Source organism: Theropithecus gelada, chromosome X, assembly GCF_003255815.1.
Source record: "Theropithecus gelada isolate Dixy chromosome X, Tgel_1.0, whole genome shotgun sequence".
Lineage (NCBI taxonomy): Eukaryota > Metazoa > Chordata > Mammalia > Primates > Cercopithecidae > Theropithecus > Theropithecus gelada.
This window is the reverse complement of record NC_037689.1, coordinates 38584660-38609829: the sequence shown is the minus strand read 5'-3', so window position 1 is coordinate 38609829 and position 25170 is coordinate 38584660. Positions and strand designations below refer to the sequence as shown.

Here is a 25170-nt window from a genome sequence, read left to right as displayed (position 1 = left end):
GCTCTTTCTGGCACAAAAAGACTTTCATTGCTCGTATCACTGGCCATGGCCCATCCTCCCTAGGATCCAGGGTAGTGTTTCCCACTCCTGCTCATAGCCTGTGCTGGTTGTTGCTCTATTTGCCCCCTAGAACCACTCTCAGTCCTTTTCATCCACTCAGCCCAAGAGGCTAATCTCGATAAGCTTCAACACCCAGGCTCTGTTGCCTCTGGCTTCTAGTTGGGCTAGAACAATGAAAGGCACTGCAGCAAATCAGAGGGCAGGAAACAGAAATTGGTTACTTCTCCCCCATCCCCTCATCCCATTAGCCCCTCTCTGACCATAGTTCTAGCAAAGGCTGTATTCTTTCATGACTATTGTTCCTGTAGAGGGAGTACTTTTCACAGCTCCAGCAACGACATTCCCTCCCTTTGCCCCTCTAGGTCTAGGGATGGCAATAGCTTCCTGCTGCTAGTTCTTTCATGCCTCAACATTCCTGTTTTCACCAAAACCCTTTGAGCATGCCATTTCCTGTGGGCCCCTGAGTGATACACAGCCTTACCCCAATTTCCGATGGCTTCCTTGGTTTCAAAGTTTGATCAGTTATCCTTGGCCCTAGACTGTCTATGTTCTGCTTCACCATGCCACAGAGGCTTCTTAGAAATGATCCAAGTCCTTTACTCAGACACATGCCCATGGAATCACCTCGTTTAAGCAAGAATTCCAGCATTTACACAGAATCGCTATGAAAGCAATAGCCTCTCAATTGAGATATCATCAGGAAACTCCTGTTTTTACATCCTTTTTCAGTCTGTCTCCTCAATTAAAACTGAGATTCAACCCATATATATTATGAAAAGTATTTCAAGAAGTCACTTTTATCTATGTGACCCTGGGCAAGTAAGTGAACCTCAGTGCCTCAGCTTTTGCTTTCTTCAAAATGGGGATGATACAATAACTATCTTATGGTTTAGTTGTGAGAATTAAATGACAAACATTTTACAAAGTATATGATAAAACCAAATACATGGTATTCAGTGAATAAATGTCGGTTGCTACCATGGTTGTTATCATCATATATGTAGAACTAAATTGTGCCCCCAGGAGACATCTGACAATGTCTGGAAACATTTTTTGTTGTCATAATCACAAGAATAGCTACTGGCATCTTGTGGGTAGAGACCAGGGATGTTACTTGACAACCTACAATGCACAGGACAGTCCTCCACAACAAAGAATGATACAGCCCCAAAGTGTCAGTCATGCTGAGACTAAAACATCTTGATCCAGAACAAAGAATAAAAGAGACTCGAACATCCGCATGCTAAATTTTACATGCTTTACTCAGTATTGGGACTATAAGGGTACCAGAGAGTACGCAAAGGAGAGGAGTTAAAACATTTTAAAATAATTTTAAAGAAAGCCAAAAAAAAAAAAAAAAACTCAAAAAGCAGAGCACACCAAACACCTCCAAGGGCAAAAAACTGTTGCTGTATCATCATCTGTTTTTTACAAGGCTGACTCTGAAGTAAGGGAGAGACAAAGAGATTACCATATTAAATATGTTCTTTTGAAGGCATGGGGCAAGTATTACACATCTCAGAAGGTCTGCACTTAAGAAACAAGCTTTTTTTTTTTTTTTTTTTTGTGAGACAGAATCTTGCCTCTGTCGCCTAGACTGGGGTACAGTGGCACAATCTTGGCTCACTGCAACCTCTACCTCCCAGATTCAAGCAATTCTCCTGCCTCAGCCTACCAAGTAGCTGGGACTACAAGCACATGCCACCAAGCCCGGCTAATTTTTGTATTTGTTGCAGAGACAAGGTCTCCCTATTTTACCCAGGTTGGCCTCAAACTCATGGCCTCAAGTGATTGGCCTACCTCAGCCTCCCAAAGTGCTGTAATTACAGGCGTGAGACATGCACTTGGCCAAAGACAACAATTCTTAATTGCTGGCATTTATGGGATTCACTTTAATTAGTTGGAAAATTAACACAGGTGAAACATATAATTACCTACCTCCAGGAGACGGAATCAAAGTATTTTTCTTGTAAACCAGTGGCAAAGTGTTACAAATGAATTCAGTCAAAGTGAACATTTCCTACTAGCCTAGTGTTAATAATGTCCTCTCCTGGTTCTGAATGATATTATGAGGATGGCTGAGTTTCTCAAGTCTGTTAAAATGGCTTTTTTCTTCAGGTCTATGTTCTAGTCCAAGTCTCTGAAGTAGAGATAGCAGTAGTAAATAAAACAGACCAAACAAGCAGCTGGCACTGGCCCCAGAGGGGCTTGTCCTTCCTCCTTTGCAGTGAAGCACAGCTGAGAGGGCCAGATAAAATGGTCAGGAGCAGAGCTCAGAGCCGGGACTATAGGAACTGTCCCTGGTGAGGTCTCAGAGGAAACAGCTGAGCATCCATTCACTCTGAGCTTCCTGCAGGACAGACTGGAGGAGGAGGGACTACAGCAGCCTGAGGGACTCTCACTCCCGACCATGGACTTGCCAGCAGCACTGCCGTCATTTGACCGAAAACAGTGAACCCTGTTGCCTAGGCAACATGGCAAAACCCCATTTCTATAAAAAATACAAAAATTAGCTGGGTGTGGTGGCATGCACCTGTAGTCCCAGCTACTTGGGAGGCTGAGATGGGGGGATCATTTGGGCCCAGGAGGCAGAGGCTGCAGTGAACCAAGATTGTGAAATTGCACTACAGCCTGGGTGACAGAGCAAGACCCTGTCTCAAAAAAAAAAAAAAAAAAACTGCTGCGGTTTTTTGCTTACATGCATAATAGAAGGAAGTGCTCAATCTCAGTTGGGGGAAGGGCAGTTAGTAAAAAAAAAAAAAAGATGTAGTTCTTTTCCACATCTAAATTCACAGACCCCTGAACTGACCCAGGCTGAGAAGGCCTGCTTTAGAGCACTGCGTGCAGGAGTAGCCAGGCAGGGCATTCACATCTGCTTTTCCACTTTTTTTTTCCCTGCCTCCTACTAGTTAAGAGGAAAAACAATTGCCTAAAGACTAAAATTGAAAATACCTAAGAAGTTACATATTTGCCAGTTCTACTTAGGATGAATTATGCATGAAAATGTTTCTTAAAAAGATAAAGGAATTCTAAATTAGTGGCTGAGCAAAACATATGTATATTCTGGCCACAAAAAGGCTCAACAGAATAATTTTCTACTTCAGACAAATCCTGGAAAGCAAGTGTGGTGAAAAGATCCCAAGGTGTCCCCCGCAAAATTCTCACCTTCTGGTATCTGTTCTTTTGTATAATCCTCTCCCCTTGAGAGGAGACAGAACCTGTGACTTGCTTCTAACTAATGGACTATGACAAAGGTGATGGGATGCCACTTGTCTGAGCTGACTGGAGAGAGACACTCTCCTGCTGGCCTTGAAGAAGCCAACAGCCATGTTGTGAATTGACTATGGAGAAAGCCATGTGGAGGGAACTGCAGGAGGCCTCAAAGTTGAGAGCCTCAGTTCTAAAATCACAAGGAACTGAATTCTGCAACCAAGTGTTGGACCTCCACAGAGGTCTCCAAGCTCCAGACACCTTGATTGTGGCTTTATGAAACTCTGAGCTGAGGACCCAGCTGAGCCATGTCCAGACTCCCGAGCCACAGAAACTGGGAGATAATAACTGTGTGCTGCTTTAAGCTGCTAAGTTTGTGGTAATTCATTAAAGAGCAATAGATAATGAATGCAGCAACCAAGAGAGGGGGTGACCATCCCAGTTTACCTAGGACTGTCTGAAGACTGAAGTTCCATGCCCCAGGAAATCCTCCAGTCCTGAGCACCCCAGGTTGGTTAGTTGCCCACCAATAGATAAGTATGAATAATAGAATGCCATAAATACAAAACTTGAGAAACTTGCCTATACGAAACAAATAGAAAGTTTGAAAAACCCTGGAAAGGAACCAAACCCTCTTTTTAAAGTTATAAATAGGCCAGGCGTGGTGGCTCACACCTATAATCCCAGCACTTTGGGAGGCCACGGTGGGCAGATCACCTGAGGTCAGGAGTTCAAGACCAGCCTAGCCAACATAGCAAAACCCCGTCTCTACTAAAAAATATAAAAATTAGCCAGGCATGGTGTCGGGCGCCTGTAGTCCCAGCTACTCGGGAGGCTGAGGCAGGGAGAATTGCTTGAATCTGGGAGACAGAGGTTGCAGTGAGCCGAGCTTGTGCCACTGTACTCCAGCCTGGGTGACAGAGTAAGACTCTGTCTCAAAAAAAAAAAAAAAAAAGTTATAAATAATTAGCAAAACAACCCAAGATTTCCTCAAAACCAATTATCTACACCCTTAAAATAGACAGCCCCTACTTAGGGGTGTGAAACCAGAACAATGTTCAAATCCATCTTGTATTCCTGGTCTTCAGTTGGTTACTTTTTCAATCTCCCTACAGGTTTCCCAACTATTCTAAATCAGTTCTCAAGCATGTCTATCTCCAGGACAGCCAAAGGCTTGACAGTATTGAACCATTATCAGTCTTGCCATTTGACCATAGGCCACAGGTACCTTTTCTGGCCAACCTAAACCCCTGCATGTTTCCATTCCCTTCTTCCCACCCTGGTTCCTTCCTTAAAGATAAGTCCTATGAACCATATGATGTTTGAGACTTGCTTCAGGATGACAAAGGGGAGAGGGAACAAAGATAGAAATGTAGATGGAATAGAATTAACCATGCATTGACAGCTGTTGAGCCTGAGTGGCAAGTGCAGCAGGGTTTAATGCATTATTCTACTTGCTTAAGATGTTCCATTTTTAAAAAGATGAAAAATGGCAGGGTGTGGTGGCTCACACCTGTAATCTCAACATTCTGGGAGGCTGAGGCGGGAGATCACTTGAGCCCAAGAGTTTGATACCAGGCTGGGCAATATAATGAGACACCATCTCCACAACAAATTTTTAAAAAGAAAATTAGCCAGGCTTGGTGCTGCACACCTGTATTCCCAGCTACTCGGGACCTGAGGCAGGAAGATTGCTTGAGCCCAGGAGGTTGAGGCTACAGTGAGTCATGATCAGATTGCTGCATTCCAGTCTGGGTGATAGAGCAAGACCCTGTCTCAAAAAAAAAGAAAAAGAAAAAAAAAAAAGAAGAAGAAAAAAGAAAGCCCATGAAAGTTAATTAATTAGCTCAAACATCCCCTAGCACACTCAAGAATGTAAGTGTGCATTCTGCTATCTATGAAGGTGTTCCAAATTCTCATACACGTTTCGAACAGTCCCCCAGTCATGTGACATTCTATATAAATAAGGAAACATGCCACCTACTTCCCTTTGGCATAAGGGTCTCTACTGCACTGTAACAATGAGCCATTATAAACGTAAGTAGTAAAGATTTTTTAAAAGGAAACATAAATGAACTGAAGTTACATGTGTCAACAAGATGAATTCCAAAAACATAACAATGGGAGGAAAAGTAAGTTGCAGAAGGTTACACAGAATACAATATTCCTTAAGTTAAAAAGACATCCAAAATAATATATTTTTTAGTGATTTATATATACACAAATATATATATCCACATATACATACAATAAAAGTAGAAAGAAATCTTCAAATCATTCACACCAAGTTCAGGACTCTGGTAACCTCCAGGGTAGGGAGGGAAGGGAATGGGACCAGAGAAGGGGACATAGGAAGCTTTCACTCTAGCTGGGCTGTTTTACTTATACGGAGTGGTGGATATACAGTTATTTCTTGGGTAACTCTCTAGTTTTACATGCCTGAAATATTTTATTACAAAAGAGTCAACAAGTAATTATTATGCAGAGGTACTCCTTTTAACCTGGCAATGGTTTAGCTCTGGTACTTCCTACATCTGCTGGCATTCATTCTCTTTTAGAAAAAAGTAACACTGTCAATCTAAAACAGCATATAGTTAATCCTAGTTACGTGTGTGTGTGTTTGTTTTGGTCTGTTTGTTTGTTTTTGAGATGGAGTTTCACTCTTGTCCCCCAGGCTGGAGTGCAATGGCGTGATCTCAGCTCACTGCAACCTTCGCCTCTCTGGTTCAAAAAATTCTCCTGCCTCAGCCTCCTGAGTAGCTGGTATTACAGGCATGCGCCACCACACCCAACTAATTTTTGTATTTTTAGTAGAGATGGGGTTTCGCTATGTTGGCCAGGCTGGTTTCAAACTCCTGACCTCAGTTGATCTGCCCACCTCGGCCTCCCAAAGTGCTAGAATTACAGGCATGAGCCACCGTGCCCAGCCCCTAGTTACTGTTTTAATATGCTGGCCTCTATTTCCCTAAAGTATAGTTATAAAATTATACGATCTAAAGATGTAAAAATATAAAGTTGTTTCATTTACATTTTTTAAAAATAGTTCTAGCTAATAATCTAGCAATGAGCGAAAGTTCACAAGAATTTGTCTTTTACCTATAATTTTCTTTAATGATTAAACAGTTGCTTCAAAAAATCAGAAGACAGCCTTCAGAAAAGACTTCTCCCCAAAGGTGAGGGCATGTGCACAGATTTTTAAAATATTTCCTACTTCCCACAGCTTTGTTTTACTTATTTACCTCAATCAAAGCTGCTTAAACAATCAGACAACACTTATCGGGTTTTTTTTTTTAACCATTCACTGATTTCCCTTGATATGGAAGCAACAGTGTTTTATAATTATTCCCCTTAATGTCCAAGAATTAACTACCATAAAAATGAAAACCAACATGGATGAAGCTGGAAACCATCATTCTCAGCAAAATAACACAGGAACAGAAAACCAAACACCGCATGTTCTCACTCATAAGTGGGAGTTGAACAATGAGAACACATGGACACAGGGAGGGGAACATCACACGCCAGGGCCTATTGGGGGGTGCAGGGCTAGGGGAGGGATAGCATTAGGAGAAATACCTAATGTAGATGATGGGTTCATGGGTGAAGCAATCACTAAGGCACATGTGTACCTATGTAACAAAACTGCACATTCTCCAAGTGTATCCCAGAACTAAAGTATAATAAAAAAATACAGATGAGATCTGGAGCATATGTGTATAATTACATAAGTCATGTATGTTTTACATGAGCATACAAAAAAATGTAAAAAGATATGCACAAAATTGACTTTTTTATATATTCTTCTGTTACTTGGTTTTGAAAAAATAATGTTCTCATTTTTGAATTTTAAAAGAAAACTCCAATAAGATGTGTATATGTTAAAAATATTTTAAACGAAAACCAATTTTAATGATGACTTCGAATATACACAGCATTCCAAGAGACTGACACTATCCTAAAAGATAGATATTATAAAGTGGTCTGTTAATTCATTACATCAAATACAAAACTTGCTGCTTTAAGGTAGATATTTTATTTATTTATTTATTTAATGACACAGGGTCTGACTCTCTCACCCAGGCTGGGGTGCTGTAGTGTCATAATGGCTCATTGCAGCCTCAGACTCCTGGGCTCAAGGGATCCTCCCACCTCAGCCTCCAGAATAGCTGGGACTACAGGCATGCCCCAGAGAGAGGTAGGTAGAGGGGGTGTGTGTGTGTAGACGGGGTTTTGCCATCTTGCCCAGGCTAGTACTGAACTCCTGGACTAAAGCAATCCTCCAGCCTCAGACTCCCAAAGTGCTGAGATTTACAGGTGTGAGCCACTGGACCTGGCCATAGCCTATTTTAAAAGGTCTTTTGGTCTCTTTATAGAGTATTTATTTCCCTGTGCTGACTTGTTTTAAGAGCAGTATTCTAGCACTAGGTGGAAAATGGCAGAATGGAACACTTTTAAATTAGAAAAAGAAAATATGTCTATGAACAGGTAATGGTTTTGTTTAGTATTTCAAGACAGAGCAACAAATGTTAGAGTAGTTGGTTTCCCAGGTTATGAAGTATTTTGTTGGTATTCAAAGGCCAGCATTTCACTAGAAGGCATAGTGCGTGGTGAGAATCAGGTCGCGGTTTGACAACGTATTTGGTTTGGGTTTGACAGGCTTATTTTACTTTATTTTGATACAGGGTTTTGCTCTGTTGCCTAGGCTGGAGAGCAATGGTGCGATCATAGCTCACTATAACCTTGAACTCCCAGGCTCAAGCAATTCTCCTGCCTCAGCCTCCAGAGTAGCTAGGACTACCAGCGCATGCTACCGTGCCCGGCTATTTTATTTTGTGTAGAGACAGGGTCTCACTATGTTACCCAGGCTGATCTCAAAGTCCTGGCCTCAAGCAATCCTCCCATCCTTGGCCTCCCAAAGCACTGGGACTACAAGCGTGTGCCACAGCACCAGGCTGACATTTTATTTTTGGATGTTATATTTCAAGTCTTTTCTCAACCAAATAAAAACTCTGAAGTGTAAAAACATTTGCATGGGAACATAAGTTCCATGAAGACAGAGATTATGTTGGATTCACTATTATAACCTCAGCACCTAGGATAGTACCTGACACACATCAGAAACTCATGTTTTCCACCTAATGCTGGAATCCTGCTGTTAAAATAAGTCAGCAAAGGAAAATAAATACTCTGTAAAGAGACCAATTCATTGCTGATGGGAATGCAAAATGGTACAACCACTTTGGAAGGCAGTCTGGCAGTTTCTTATAAAACTAAATATACTCTTACCACACAATCTAGCAATCATGCCCCCTTGCTATTTACCCAAATGAGTCAAAAGCTTATATCTTGCATGTAACAAAAAAGCCTACATACAGATGTTTATAACAGGTCTATCCATAATTGCCCAGACTTGGAAGCAACCAAGATATCCTTCAGTAGGTGAAATTGTAGTACATCCAGACAATGGAATATTATTCAGCACTATAAAGAAATGAGCCACCAAACCATAAAAAGACATGGAGGAATCTTAAGTGCATATTACTACATGAAAGAAGCCAATGTGAAAAGTCTACATATTGTATGACTCCAACTATATGACATTCTTAAAAAAGCAAAACTGGCCGGGCGCGGTGGCTCAAGCCTGTAACCCCAGCACTTTGGGAGGCCGAGACGGGCGGATCACGAGGTCACAAGATCAAGACCATCCTGGCTAACACGGTGAAACCCCATCTCTACTAAAAAAAAAAATACAAAAAACTAGCCGGGCGAGGTGGCGGGCGCCTGTAGTCCCAGCTACTCGGGAGGTTGAGGCAGGAGAATGGCGTGAACCCAGGAGGCGGAGCTTGCAGTGAGCTGAGATCCGCCACTGCACTCCAGCCTGGGCGACAGAGTGAGACTCTGTCTCAAAAAAAAAAAAAAAAAAGGCAAAACTATGGAGACAGTTAAAAAAAAAATCAGTGATTGCCACATGTTAGTGGAGAGGGAGGGATGAATCGATAGAGCACAGATTTTTAGAGCAATGAAACTATTCTGTATGATACTACAATGGTAGATCCATGTCATTATACATTTGTCCAAACCCACAGAATGTACAACACCAAGAGTGAGCCCTAATATATAGACTTTGGGGAATAATGATGTGTCAATGTAGGTTCACTGATTGTAAAAACTCTATTATTCTGGTACGGGATGTTGAGAGTAGGGAAAGCTACTGGTGTGTCAGGGCAGGGGATATATGGGTACTCTGCTAAATTTTGCTGTGAACCTAAAACTGCTCTGAAAAAAAAAAATAGCCTATTAAAAAATAGTTAAGGCCGGACACGATGGCTCACGCCTGTAATCACAGTACTTTGGGAGGTCAAGGTGGATGGATCACCTGAAGTCAGGAGTTCGAGACTAGCCTGGCCAACACGGCAAACGGCTGTCTCTACCAAAAATGTAAAAATTAGCTGGGCGTGGTGGCATGCGCCTGTAGTCCCAGCTACTCGGGAGGCTGAGGCAGAAGAATCGCTTGAACCAGGGAGGCGGAGGTTGCAGTGAGCTGAGATCACATCACCGCACTCCAGCCTGGGCAACAGAATGAGACTCCATCTCAAAAAATAAATAAATAAATAATAAATATTTTTATAGACCATTTACTTGTGGTAAGACTGCAAGATTCTCATTCTTCCTGGAACATTATTATGGTAATCTTAGTTGTACGCTTATTAAGAGGAAAACCTGGTTGTTACCATAGAAAATACCAGGGCTGGTTAGTGCCTCCAAGATTTGAGCAGTTATACCTGTCGGGGCACTTAAATCTCAACTTACAGGTTCCTGTTTAACAGGGAAAGGATAAAAACATCTATGTTTGTTTTAAAGAATGGCTAATACACCGATGCGGTAATACAAATTAAAGTGGATGGAGCATACACACACCACCACCACCACCAAAGTGATGGGTGAAAATTAGGGGTCTGCTGGTTGCTGACTTTGTTTGACTCTCTTAGGATTACATGTCCGGGATGCCTTCAGTGTTCATTTTCACCTGTACCAAGAATAATGAGTTATGGTAATTTTGTTGGATTGAAGGGGGATGATGTGTTTTGCTTTGCTAGGCTGAATAAGGGAGCTTCAAGCTCTGAGAGGTTTACTCCAAGCAATACTGTAGGGATGTCCCCTTTGGCCAGTATCTGAAGCAGTCTTTTGCAAGCAGATTTCAACTGGACATCAAAAATATAATCTCATTCACGCACAGGCACTGTGCCTTGGGTCCTTTTAAAACCATATGTACCTCAAGAAAGCATGGGTTCTAACATCAGGAAATCCTTCTTCCCAATTCCTAAGGAGGCATCGACCAACATATTCAGATTTACTATGCCCACCTCCTCTTATCCGATGCATTAATGACAACAAAATAAGCCTTAATAGGTACCCAGCTGTCACTTGCTGCATAGCCTCAGTCAATTATTCCTCTTTCAGCTGGGAAGTAGTTACAGCATTGAATAAATGTATTATGCTCGGGAGTATTCTGAGGGCCTCAAGTAATAGTCATGGTTTGTGTTTTAAGACACTGACTTTCTCTTTACCTGATCCAGCTCAACTACTCGTCAGCAATGGCAGAACTGTCTGTATATCAAGGACTTTTTTAGGGACAAACAGCCATGCTAAGTTCTGTGAATACTAATTATATTTTCAGAAATCCCAAATTCAAAAGGGTGAAAGATTACAAAGTGTTTAAAGTTACGCTCACAAACACAGAGCAGTACAAACACTCTAGCAATATAAAACGCAGTCTTAAGTAATTTCTTTAAAAATACGTATGAACACAATGACATTGCAAGTGAACCAGAAAACCCTCAGTTCTCCTTTGAAACTAGATTTTAAAATACCACTCACCACTCTAAATATTCCATTGGTGTTAATAACATTCATACTATTGCTTTTAGGGAAAGCTTCATTTGACGTTTTGAACCTGATATTAACAATCTTATCACCATGAAGTGCTGGTGACATGAAATGACAGACAAAGGCTTATCAATTAGTCTTTCTCCAAGCTCCAAGGAAAGCACAAAACAAACACAGCGTCTGGTATGTATCATCCCCTAGTCCTTTTCCAAGTATAGAACAGTCAAAAGGTGGTAGCTATGACACCCCTTACCTTTCAATTCTATTTCAAGTCCAAGTAATGATAGATGGGAAACTACAGCTGTTTCCCATGGTGGACTTCTGAAGTCCACCTCTAGCCTCAAATGGGAAATTTGGTTTTGACTTGACAAACGTCCTCTTGCAGTCCCGTGTCCCTGTTCTGCAACTTGTCATTAAGGTTTTTGATTTAATATTAATATTTAGAAATATGTTATGGGCAATTACATATTGTAGATACGTATATATCACAACTACATAGAGAGGACAACATTCAGCCCTGGGCCTCCAACCCTACAGACACACACACCCTTCAGGTTCAAATCCCAGCAAGGCACCCTGACAGCCCACTCAGGAGAGGGAGGGGCAGGAGCAGCGAGCAGAGGTTAAACCAGGCAGCAGCCAAAACAAACACCACTTCCAGAACAGGGCAAACTTTGGGTCTGGGCGGCTGCAGAACCCCAGAAATGGCCGGGGGAGGGGAGGGAATGTCAGTCTCAGGGAAGGAAGACGGGGAGCGCGCACCCAGCACTGACTGGGCGAGGAGCTGAGCTGCGGAGGAGGCTGGTGTCCCCCGGGTACAAGGGCGTCGCCGCCATCCCCGGCTGCAGAGTTCTCTGACAACTGGCCGAGGCCTCCGGGTCCCTGGGGGCAGCCCTGTCGCCCCACTCGCAACCTCCGCCCCCGCAGACACTGCCCCACAGACCCGCAGGGACAAGAGGCGGAGGGACCCACCTGGTGCAGCGTCTCGGCTGGCAGCTGCGACGCCCGAAACAGGTCAGCCACGGGGCCGGCGGCTGCAGTGGCCGTGCCGGGGGCGACTCTGGCGGCCTCGGGAGGCCCAGACCCGGGGCCCCCGCCCGCGGCGCCGGCACAGCGCGCGAAGAGCTCGGAGTAGCACTGCTGCTCGCCCTCGCTCAGCAGCAGCGGTGGCGGCCCGGAGCCACAGCCCCCACCCGCCGCCGCCGCCGCTGCCGCTGCCGCCTCCATGGGACCAGCAAGGGGGCGCGGCGGAGCCCTGTCCCTAGCTGGGGTGCCGCTGCGTCCGCCACAGCCACCGGCTCCTCGGCCTCAGCCGCCGCCGCCGCCACCCCCACGCCCCGCAGCTGCCGCGCGGCCGCTTCCTCCCGGCGCGCGCCGGCCCCGCCCCCGGGCTTGAATGTTGTGCCTCAGCTGCGCGGCACATGGAGACAGGCGCGGAGCGGCCCAATCACAGCCTGAGATCTCACCGCGGCCCCGCCCCCGCCTCCCGCCTGCCCCGCCCAGCGCCAGGTAACTAACCCAGCGCGTTGCCTGCCCTCCGCGCGTCACCTGCTCCGCTGCCCAGGAAGGCGGGCCCCGAGCCTTTCCAAGCCTACCCTGCAAGGGAGCGGAGTCTTTGGCCATCCGCCCTGGTTGGGAAGGGCGCATCTAGACCCAACTGGAGAAAAGCTCTTTTCGGGGAGCGGGGAAGGTCGTGGTGTTTTTTCGCCAGAAGGCTGGGGCAAGTGTGGTGCCCACACCACGCCATGCCCTTTCCAGAAAACGGACAAGGCATGGGAAATTAGGTTTCCTTTCTTCCATAGCAGTAGTGCTTATGTCCTAAACAGCTGGAAGACACAGACGTCTGTACAAACAGGGTCCCACTGACGCCAAACTGTTCAGTGGGTATTGGAGTTAGGCCACCTCTTCAGACATGGCTCAAACCAGGAGTTGAGACTTCATAAGGAATAACATCGGTTACTCGTAAATACTAGAGTAGTAAAAGACCCATTTTGCAGATCATTTTGTCCCAATCCTGCTTTTACATATGAGGAAACTGCCATGTTCACCTTCATTCCTTCAAAACTAGTTGAATATCTCGTATGTAGCAGATTTATATGCTAGGGCCTGAAAATACAAACCTCAGTAACAGAGGATCCTCACTCTCCACAGGAAGCACTTATTTTGGTAGTAAAACAGGAATTTTTTTTTTAAGTACAAAACTTTTTCAAGCTCACGCCAAAAATCAATGCGAGAACCCACATCTTTCCATCCCTGTCCATGTCCTCCTCTCTCTCCATTCCTCCCTATCCTAAAGCATACACACTGTATTTTTCAAATGTGCTTGCTTCCCCCTGGCTAGTACTCTAGCCACTTTTTTTTTTTTTTTTTTTGAGACGGAGTTTCAGTCTTGTTGCCCAGGCTATAGTTCAATGGCACAGTCTTGGCTCACTGCAACCTCCACCTCCCGGGTTCAAGCAATTATCCTGTCTCAGCCTCCTGAGTAGCTGGAATTACAGGCGCCTGCCACCATGACTGGCTAGATTTTGTATTTTTAGTAGAGACGGGGTTTCACCATGTTTGTTAGGCTGGTCTCAAACTCCTGACCTCAGGTGATCCACCCCCCCCCCCCACCTCGGCCTCCCAAAGTGCTGGGATTACAGGCTTGAGCCACTTGAGCCCTCTAGCCACTTTTAAAAGAAAGTCCAGGCCGGGTGCGGTGGCTCATGCCCGTCATCCCAGCACTTTGGAAGGCCAAGGCAGGCAGATCACCTGAGTCCAGGAGTTCGAGATCAGCCTGGCCAACATGGTGGAATCCCACCTCTACTAAAAATACAAAAACTAGCTGGGCCATGGTGGTGAGTGCCTGCAGTCCCAGCTACTTGGGAGGCTGAGGCAGGAGAATCACTTGAACCTGAAAGATGGAGGTTGCAGTGAGCCAAGATCACACCACTGCACTCCAGCCTGGGCAACAGAGCGAGACTCTGTCTCAAAGAGAGAGAGAGAGAGAGACCAGAAAAGAAGCCACTGGAAAAAAAAAAAAGTCTGTCCCACCATTGCACTGGAAGTGCCAGCATCAGGTCCACATATCTGCATCTCTTTTCCAAAAATTATCTTTTTAAATGTCATTTTTCCTGGGAAAACCTGCAGAAATATATGCATGAAGCCTCACTGGGGAACACTAACCCAAAAGAAAACATCAGTCTAGGGTTAAGCACTAATAAAAAATATATTTTACTACAAAGAAAGCTACAAAACATTGATTTAAAAAATTGAAGAGGACATAAAAACATGGAAAGGCATCCCATGCTCATGGATTGGAATAATTAATATTATTAAAATAACCATACTACCCAAAGAAATCTACATATTCACTGTGATCACTATCAAAATACCAATGACATTCTTCACAAAAATAGAAAAAAAAATCCTAAAAATTGTATAAAACCACAAAAGACCCTGAATAGCCAAAGCAATCCTGAGCAAAAAGAACAAAGCTGGAGGCATCACACTACCTGACTTCAAAATATACTACAAAGCTATGCTAACCAAAACAGCATGGTACTGACATAAAAAGAGATACATAAACCAATAGAACAGACTGGAGAACCCAGAAATAAACCCACACATTTACAGCCAACTGAATTCCAACAAACCACCAAGAAAATACATTGGGAAAGGACAGTCTTTACAATAAATGGTGCTGGGAAAACCAGCTATCCATATGCAGAAGAATAAAACAAGACCTTTCTCTCTCTCTCAGCATATACAAAAATCAACTGAAGATGTATTAAAAACTTAATCATAAGACCTAAAACTGTAAAACTACTGGAAGAAAACACTGGGGAAATGCTTCAGGATTGGTCTGGACAAGGATTTTATGGCTAAGACCTTGAAAGCACAGGCCAAAAAAACAAAAATAAGCAAATGGGAATGTATTAAACTGAAAGGCTTCTGCACACCAAAGGAAACATCAACAGAATGAAAAGACAACCTGCAGAATGGGAGAAAATATTTGCAAACTATTCATCCAACAAGAGACTGATACCCAGAATATAGAAGGAACTCAACTCAACAGCAAAAAAATAATAATAATCCCATTAAAAAGTGGGCAAAGGATCTGCATAAACATTTCTCAAAATAATACATACAGATAGCCAACAGGTATATGAAAACATGCTCAACATCATTTATCATCAGGAAAATGCAAATCAAAACCACAGTGGGATATCATCTCAGTCCATATATAAGAGAAAAGGAAAGTCTTATACACTGTTAAGAATACAGATTAGTACTGCCCTTATAGAAAACAGTGTGGACGTTTCTCAAAAAACTAAAAACAGAACTACTATATGATCCAGCAATCCCACTACTGGGCATTTATTCAAAGGAAAGGAAATCAGTAATTAAAGAGATACCTGCAACCCTATGTTTATTGCAGCACTATTCACAATAGCCAAGATATGGATCAACCTAAGTGTCCATCAACAGTGCGTGGATAAAGAAAATGTGTTATATATACACAATGGAATACTATTCAGCCATAAAAAAGAATGAAATCCTGTCACTTGCAGCAACATGGATGGAACTGAAGGTCATTGTGTTAAGTGAAATAAGCCAGACACAGAAAGACAAACATCACATGTTCTTACTCATATGTGAGAGCTGAAAAAGTTGATCTCATGGAAGTAGAGTGATAGCTATCAGAGCCTGTGAAGGGTGGGCTGGAGGATGAAGGGAGGTTAGCTAATGGTTACAAAAATACAGTTAGAAGGAGTAAAATCTAGTGTTTGATACCATAGTAGGGTGAGTATAATTAACAATTTATTGTATATTTCTTTTTTCCTGAGACAGGGTCTCAATCTGTCACCCAGGCTGGAGTGCAGTGGTACAATCACGGCTCACTGCAGCCTCGACCTCCTGGGCTCTAGCAATTCTCCTACCTCAGTCTCCTGAGTAACTAGGACTGTAGGCATGCACCACCATGCCCAGCTAATTTTTGTATTTTTTATAGAGACAAGGTCTCGCTATGTTGCCCAGGCTAGCCCACTCTTAGGGCTCAAGTGATCCACCTGCCTCAGCCTCCTAAAGTGCTAGAATTACAGGCATGAGCCACCATGCCCAGCCTATTGTACATTTCAAAATACCTAGAAGATTTTAAATGTTCCCAACACAAAGAAATGATAAATGTTTGAGATGATGGATATGCCAGTTATTCTGGTTTGATTATTACACATTGTATACATGTATCAAAATATCACATATATCCCATAAATATATACAATTAATATGTATCAATAAAAAATGTTCATACATTTTAGAATTTGCTTTAATAAAGAGATATATAAAACTTTCACCCCAAATAGTTTTATTTTTACTAAAAACAGAAGACAAAAAAATCTCAAGAAATACAAATATTGATAACAAATATACTTTGGTATTATGGTCAACTAAAGGACTAAGGTCAGGAAGAGAAGCGAAGGGGAAAAAAATCATGAAATTGTAAATACAAAAAGAAGGAAAGGAAAGGGGGAGACAGTGAAGAGAGATACATAAGAAGAAGAAAAATGAAAAATGATGTCAACCTCAGTGATAGCCAGAGTAATATTTACCTTTTGGAATCTAGAAAAATGGAACAGAGAAGAGGATCTTCTCCAGAAGGAAGAAGTTCTCACCTCTTCATTAAGCTTTCTTTATACTACGTCTTGTGTCCAACCTGCCAGGAGGGAACTAAAACAGCAGAAAGCTTCAGAACGGGAACGAGAGTGCAGAAAGGATAGGTAAATTAGGAGCAATAAAGACTAACTTCACTTGGGAATTTCCATTTCAAAATCTCACCACCTGGCTGGGCGTGGTAGCTCATGCATGCAATCCTAGCACTTTAGGAGGCTGAGGCAGGAGGATCACTTGAGCCCAGGAATTCCAGACCAGCCTGAGCAACCTAATGAGACCCTGCTTCTATTTAAAATTTAAAAAGAAAAAAAGAATTTAAAAAAGGAAAGAAGATCAGGCACGGTGGCACATGCCTATAATCCCAGAACTTTGGGAGGCCAAGACGGGCAGATCACTTGAGGCCAAGAGTTCAAGACCAGCCCGGCCAACATGGCAAAACCCTGTCTCTACTAAAAGTACAAAAATTAGCTGGGTGTGATGGCTCACGCCTGTAATCCCAGCTACTCGGGAGGCTGAGGCACAAGAATCTCTTGGACCTGGGAGGCGGAAGTTGCAGTGAACTGAGTTTGTGCCACTGCACTCCCGCCTGGATGACAGAGCAAAACTGTCTTGAAAACAAGGAGGAAGAGGAGGAGGAGGAGGAGAAGAAGAAGAGGAGGAGGAGGAGGAGGAAGAGGAAGAAGGAAGAAGAAGGAAGAAGAAGAAAAGAAATTTCACCACCTTTGTAGTTTCCATAGCTGTGATACCTTCTCAGGAAAACTGGAAGCCCGATGTTTATTCTCTTCCTACCTTTGTGGTTGTACTCGGGTTTCCCTGAGAATGGCCCACCATTCTAATAAAGGCTAGAAGGGGACATAACTCTGTGTGATAAACACCAAACCCTCCTTTACCCTGTGACTACTGTCAAAGGAAATGTGAGCTATAATAATCCCTAATATTCATGCAGTGGAGAAAAAAAGCTGCAAAGCTTTTTAAAGCACTTTTATACCTATTGTCTCATTTAAGCCTCATATTAACTTTCTGAGGTAGGTTGGGAAGACATTTTTTAATCTCCATTTTGCAGTTGAGAAAATGGATGCAGAGACAGTGTGATTTGTCTCACTGAATACCAGATTCAGAACTGATCTTTATGACTCAACTAAGTATAATAAATTTGACATATTTATTAAGCACCAGATATGACAGAGACAGTTAGAAAGTCTCACATCTGTGCCTATCAATCTATCAGCGAGACAATCAACATTTATTGATAGAACAGAAAGTATTTACTGTAACCCTACCAGAGTACTAAGAGGAATTTTTCTTTAATACAAGATGTGTTTCTTTCAAGGAGTTTGAAGCCTCACTGGAAGAGACAAAACTAACACAACAAATAAAAACAAATGAAAGACAATATATAATTAAGTGCTAAACTGTGTACTCTGGGTTAACCGCTGTGGGAGTTGAGAGAAGAGAGAAAATTCATGAGCCAGAGCTCAGCGAGGAAGGCTTGATGAGGGGGACTGAGATGGCTGTTGACTGAGACTGGGTGGAACTGGGGAGGTAAAAGGACATGACAGAAAGGGAGGAGCCCCAGAGACTTGGCAACCAGGAAATAATGAGTGAGGGATGGCAGGCTGGGTCAGAAGAAAGGGCAGCTCTGAAAGTCTCCAGTATGTAAGAGAGAAGCTGCTCAACAAAAGATGTGGGGCACAGCCAAACGGGACCCAACAGCAGTAATACCCAGGGCACAGGAAGAAAAAAAAATGGCATTTGTAAAAATGTGTTAATATCTAAGGAATGCCAAGTACTGTTCTTTATTTCTACAAGTTTTTTCAGTAGAAGAAATAGTTATCAAACTTCAAAATAAACACAGATAAGAATTTAGAAACTAGAAGCACTCATGTCCCTTAAGGTTGACAGTAAACAAGAACTTTTTAGAAGGGAATATCTTTATACTTTTTTGTGGTTCAAAGCTTACACACTTGTTTTGGCTCCATGTTGGCCGGAAAAGCCAGAGGGATCATATTTTCAGAAATAGTCAAGAGATATCAAGAGATATCCTTTTTTATTCTTTCTCATGGAATCCAATTACTCCCATTGCAGAGCTATTCTTTACGTTATGTTTCCCTCCCCCCCCTCCCCAGAAAATTGGTACTGAGGAGTGGAGCATTGCTATAAAGATACCTGAAAATGTGGAAGTGACCTTGGAACTGAGTAATGGGCAGACACTGGAAAAGTGTGAAAGGCTCAGAAGAAGACAGGAAGCTGTGGGGAAGTTTGGAACTTCCTGGAGACTGATTGAATGGTTGTGACTAAAATGCTGATAGTGATATGGACAGTGAAGGCCAGGCTGATGAGGTCTCAGATGGAAATAAGGAACTTATTGCGAACTGAAGCAAAGGCTACTCTTGTTACATTTCAGCAAAGAGCTTGGTTGGATTGTGCCCCTGCCCTAGGGATCTGTGGAACTTTGAACTTGAGAGAGATGATTTAGGGTATCTGGCAGAAGGCATCTCTAAGCAACGAAGGGTTCAAGATATGGCCTGACTGCTTCTAACAGCCTATGTTCATATATGTGAGCAAAGAAATGACCTGAAACTGGAACTTACATTTAAAAGGGAAGCAGAGTGTAAAAGTTTGAAAAATTTGCAGCCTGGCCATGTGGTAGAAAAGAAAAGCCTATTTTAAGGGGAGGAATTAAAGCAGACTGCAGAAATTTGCATTAGTAAAAAGGAGCCAAGTGCTAATACCTAAGACAATGGGGAGAAGGCCTCAAAAGCATTTCAGAGACCCTCATCACAGCCTCTCCCATCACAGACCCAGAGGCCTAGGAGGGAAGAAAGGTTTCCTGGGCCAGGCCCAAGGCCCTGCCACCCTGTGCAGCCTTGGGCCATTGCTCCCTGCATCCAAGCTGCTCTTGCTCCAGCCCTGGCTCAAAGGGGTCCAGGTACAGCTCAGACTGCTGCTTCAGAGGGTGCAAGCCACAAGCCTTGGCTGCTTCCACGTGGTGTTACGCCTACAGGTGTGCAGAGTGCAAGAGTTGAGGCTTGGGAGCCTCCACCTAGATTTCAGAGGACGTATGGAAAAGCCTAGACTCCAGGCAGAAGACTGCTGCAGGGGCAGAGCCCTCATGGAGAACCTCTACTAGGGGAGTGCAGAGTGGGAAATGTGGAGGTGAAGCCCCCACACAGAATCCCCACTGGGGCACTGCTTAGTGGAGCTATAAGAAGAGGGTCACCATCCTCCAGACCCCAGAATGGTAGATCCACCAACAGCTTACACCCTGCACCTGGAAGAAGCACAAGCACTCAATGCCAGCCCATGAAAGCAGCCATGGAGGCTGAACCCTGCAAAGCCACAGGGGTGGAGCTGCCCAAAGCCTTAGGAGCCCACCTCTTGCACCAGTGTGTCCTGGATACAAGACATGGTGTCAAAGGAGATTAGTTTGGAGCTTTAAGATTTAATGACTGCCCTGCTAGGTTTCAGACTTGCATGGGGCCTGTAGCCCCTTTCTTTTGTCCAATTTCTCTTTTTTTGAATCGGTGTATTTTCCCAATACCTATCTCTCCTTTGTATCTCAGAAGTAACTAACTTGTTTTTTATTTTACAGGCTCTTAGGTAGAAGGGACTAGCCTTGCTTCAAATGAGACTTTGAACATTGGACTTTTGAGTTAATACTGGAATGAATTAAGATTTTTCAGGGACTATTGGGAAGGCATGATGGGATTTTGCAAGGTGAGAAGGACATCAGATTTGGGAGGTGCTAGGGGCGAAATGATGTGGTTTGACTGTGTGCCCCCATCCAAATCTCATGCTTAATTATAATCCTCAGTGTTGGAAGTGGGGCCTGGTGGGAGATGATTGAATCATGGGGATAGATCCTTCATGAATGGTTTAGCCCCTTCCACTCGTTGCTGTTCTCATGATGGTGAGTGAGTTCTCATGAGATCTGGTGGTTTAAAAGTGTGTGGCACCTCCCCACAACCCCTCTCAGTCCTGCTTCTGCCATATAAGATGGCTGCTCCCACTTTGTCTTCCACCATGAGTAAAAGTTCCATGAGGCTTTCCCAGAAGCAGATGCTGCCTGTACAGCCTGCAAAACCATGAGCCTATTAAACCTCTTTTCTTTATAAATTACCCAGTCTCAGGCATTTCTTTATAGCAGTGTGAGAATGGACTAATACAATCATGCTGTGCTTGCAGGTTTGTAGTCTAGGATCAATAGGCTATACCATATAGCTGTCAACTTAAATATCAAAGAGAGGCTCTCTAAAAGAAAATGATGTTTATGACCAGGCACGGTGGCTCATGCCTGTAATGCTAGTGCTGTGGGAGGCCAAGGTGGGTGGATCATTTGAGCCCAGGAGTTGAAGACCAGCCTGGGCAGCATGACAAAACCCTGTCTCTACAAAAAAAATACAAAAATTAGCTGGGTGTGGGGCATTGTGTCATGCACCTGTAGTCCTAGCTACTTGGGAACCTGAGGTGGGAGGATCGCTTGAGCCCAGGATGCTGAGGCTGCAGTAAGCTGTGGTTGTGCCACTGCACTCAGGCTGAGCAACAGAGGGAGACTGTCTCAAAAAAAAAAAAAGAAAAAGAAAAAGAAAGAAAAGAAAATGTTGTTCATTTGGGAATAGGGCATTGCAATGGGAATATGTATGCCACAGTAAACTTGTGCATATTCATGGAGGTAAAGGAAGACAAAAATTTTTCAAGGAAAAATAAAGGTTACATAATTTTTTTGAAATGGTTATTTTTGGCGACAAGGATCAATAACAAGGGTGGCACCAGTTCAAGGTTAGACAGGCAGTTGCTGGGCAGATGCCTTTACAGAAGGTTGTGATGATATTCGTGCAAGTTTGCAGTTTTTGCAGTCTTTTGTTGTAATTTTGTTGTCAGGCATAAAAGTGTGAGAACCCTCTCTTCATAGCCTTCTTCAGCTCTATGTATCAGATTTTTTTTTTTAACGCAAGTGACTCCATTTTGATTCTGACAACTTTCACGTAGCCTAGGTGTGTAGTAGGCTGTACCATCTAGATTTGTGTAAGTACACTCTGTGATGTTCACACAACAACGAAGACACCCAACAACGCATTTCTCAGAACGGACCCGTCAGGCTGGTCTTGAACTCCTGACCTCATGATCCACCCACCTCGGCCTCCCAAAGTGCTGGGATTACAGGTGTGAGCCACCGCACCCAGCCGACAATTAAATCTTACAAATTACTGTCTCGGTCAGGCATGGTGGCCTGTAATCCCAGCACTTTGGGAGGCCAAGGTTGGTGGATTGCTTGAGCCCAGGAGTTCGAGACCAGCCTGGGAAACATAGCGAGTTCTCATCTTTACAAAAACTACAAAAATTTGCCAGGCATGATGGTGTGCTCCTGTAGTCCCAACTACTTGGGAGGCTGAGGTGGGAAGATCACTTGAGCCTGAGAGGTCAAGGCTACAGTGAGCTGAGATGGCACCACTGCACTCCAGCCTGGGTGACAGAGCAAGACCCTGTCTAAAACAAACAAACAAACAAATGACTGCCTACCATAAAACTAGTTTGGAATTTTGGTAAAGTTATATCTTACACCCACCCTTGTGTGCATGTGTGTGTGTGCGTGTGTATGTGCATGTGCACCCATGCAGATGTGTGATTATGTGCCCTCTTTCTTCCTATACCAACTGTGTCCTCTGAAGTCCAACAAACTGAGAAAGTGGCTGCTCTCAAGTAACAAAGAATTGTTCCCAGCAGCCCTGCTGCCCTCTTATGTAAAGTATCAGACAGTTCACTCCTCTCCGTGGAATTAAGGCTTTGGTATCCCTGGGAATGGCTGAGCAGAAATGTTAAAAACTTTCTGTGCACTGGTAAAGCCCAATAGTTAAGTGAGACAAACTGGAACCAAGAGTTCTCACTACTTGTTAACCTTGGGAAAGCAGCTTCCTGCTTTGTTTCGCAGAACAGGGTTTTGGATAATTATTATCGCGACCACATCTTTTTATAGTGCTTTAAAAAATTGTCCATAATACTCAAATGTATCATTAGAGCTTTATTTTTAGAGCTTTTTTTATTTTTTAAAAGACTAAGAAAGAATTTTTCAGTTATTCAGCATTTTAGTCATCATAGAGTTGAAAGCAAGGATTATAATTGATGAAATTGATAGAATTCTGAAAATCAAATTTTCCAAAGCTGGTTATGTTTCTGAAAAATGGAATGTCCAGCAAATGAGTCAGGGTAGGCTAATTGCTGTAACAATCCCCAAATGTCAGTGGGTTAACATAATTCCGGTTTATTTCCTGCTCATGTCACCCCTGTAGAAAGGGTAGTTTTAGTCATTTTCATTCAGCGACACCGTCTGCTGGCTCCTCCATCCCCTAGGTTCTCAAAGTCCTCCGCTAGATCTTCTGCATCTAGTGGTTAGAAAAAGAAAGCAAGTGGGAACTCGGAAGAGCTGGAAAGATGAGGGTTTATGGGGGGGTCAGGCTCAGAGGTGGCACAAATCACCTCTCTGCTTTCCATTGGTTGGAAACCAGTCATATGGCAAATAAGGCTAGGAAATATCATCAAGCTGTGTACCCAAGAAGAAGTAAGAAGTTTAGGGAATATCTGGCCAGACTCTGCCATAATGATCATGAGAAAATTTCAGACCTAGGGTAGGCACTGTTGTTTTACTGCCAAGATTCCCTTCACCAGATGATGGACATACCAGTGAGTGCTGTCTGCTAATGGTTCACAGCTGCTCCCTTCTTTGGACACTACCCTCAGCCAAACTAGTCACTTCAGGGAGGTTACACCTCCATCACCTCCCATGAAACAGCCCGCAGGCAAGGACTGACTGACTCCCATACAAGGCCAGCTCCTTGACTCAAAGTGGGACCGACTCTGGTTCTGATCATGCTCCAGAGTGGCCCGTGGGTTCAGGCTAAGGGAAGTCTCCAGCAGAGACCACTTCCTTGCGTAGCTCCCTCTCCAGCCCTGTCCTGCTTCCCTCACACCTCTTCTTCTGAGAGCACTTCCCCATCAAAGCACCAACACAAAAAATCCCCATCCGAGTTTCTGTTACCAAATAATCCAACCTGAGCCAGGATTTTATATCAGAAAGTAATATGATCCATATCTCACAAAAAAAACATGTGCAGCACAAGCCAACCTGTAAATACTTAAGTGCTTTCAGTACAGTCTATATAACATTATGCTTAATAAACAAAGACTGCTACCCCAGCACTGCAAACAGGATCCTTTTACGGTGAATATAGATTGTGGTCTCATTCTTCACTTTTCTTTCCTACCCTATTCTACTTTGACCAAGTTGATGTGGCTACTGAGTCATCTGGGATTCGATTCTCTGCCTTGCAAGGCCACAAATGCATTTATCACTTCCTTGGGGGTGACACAACCCACAGAACAGTGCAGGTACATAAATCACAATTCCAGTTAACTGATTTACATCGACAGTGATGCCTGCTCTGTGAACTATAACTCTTGTACACATAGCATTCCTCTTCTTGCTACATAAGTTCTCTCTGGAGATAAATTTTAAATAAGAAAACTGCTTTGGCAAGTGACACTGGTGTAATGAAAAAAGAAAAAGAAAACTGCTTCTTAATACAGAGCCATAGAAACAAACAAAGGAACTAAATGAGAACGATGAGGCCAGTACACCCTTTTTCACGGTTAAGGATATTTCCAAGTAGCATTTTGAAGACAAAGAGCATGTCTTACTCATCTGATACGTAATAAATAATTGTTGATTTACTTTCTACCAAAAAGATGTATGCACTCACATGTTCATCGCAGCACTACTCACAGTAGCAAAGACATGGAATCAACCTCAGTGCCCATCAATGGTGGATTGGGTAAAGAAAAAGTGGTATATATATACCATGAAATACCATGCAGCCATTAAAAAGGATGAAATCATGTCCTTTGCAGCAACATGGATGAAGCTGGAGGCCATCATCCTGAGTGAATTAACACGGAAACAGAAAATCAGATATCACATGTTCTCACTTATAAGTGGGAGCTAAATCTTGGTACACGTGAACATAAAGATGGGAACAATAGACACTAGGGACTCCAAAAGGAGGGGAAACCAGGGGTTGAAAAACTATCTATTGGGTACTATGTTCACTATCTGGGCGATAGGATCAATAGAAGCCCAAACCTCAGCTTCATGCAACATACCCTTGCAACAAACCTGCACATGTACCCCCTGAAATTAAAATAGAAACTTAAATTTTTTTAAATGATGTCGATTTAAATCAAACGAGGAATCAGAATTACCTGGAAAGTACTAAAAACACGGTGGTAAAGTATCCTTCCGAGATTTCCCCTCATAAAAGGTTTATGTTTTCCTTTGCAACTAAATCCCCTCCTAGTTTAAACCTACTT

The 25170-nt window shown here is 43.3% G+C and overlaps 1 protein-coding gene across 1 annotated transcript in view; it reads right to left on the bottom strand.

The window, feature by feature from the left end:
* Positions 1-12507, bottom strand: part of REPS2 (RALBP1 associated Eps domain containing 2) — a 206643-nt gene extending 194136 nt beyond the window's left edge. The window contains exon 1 of the mRNA XM_025371831.1: positions 12130-12507. Within this exon, the coding sequence (XP_025227616.1) occupies positions 12130-12384 (255 nt within the window). The 5' untranslated portion in view covers positions 12385-12507. The remainder of the gene's footprint in view (positions 1-12129) is intronic.
* Positions 12508-25170: the final 12663 nt, after the last annotated feature.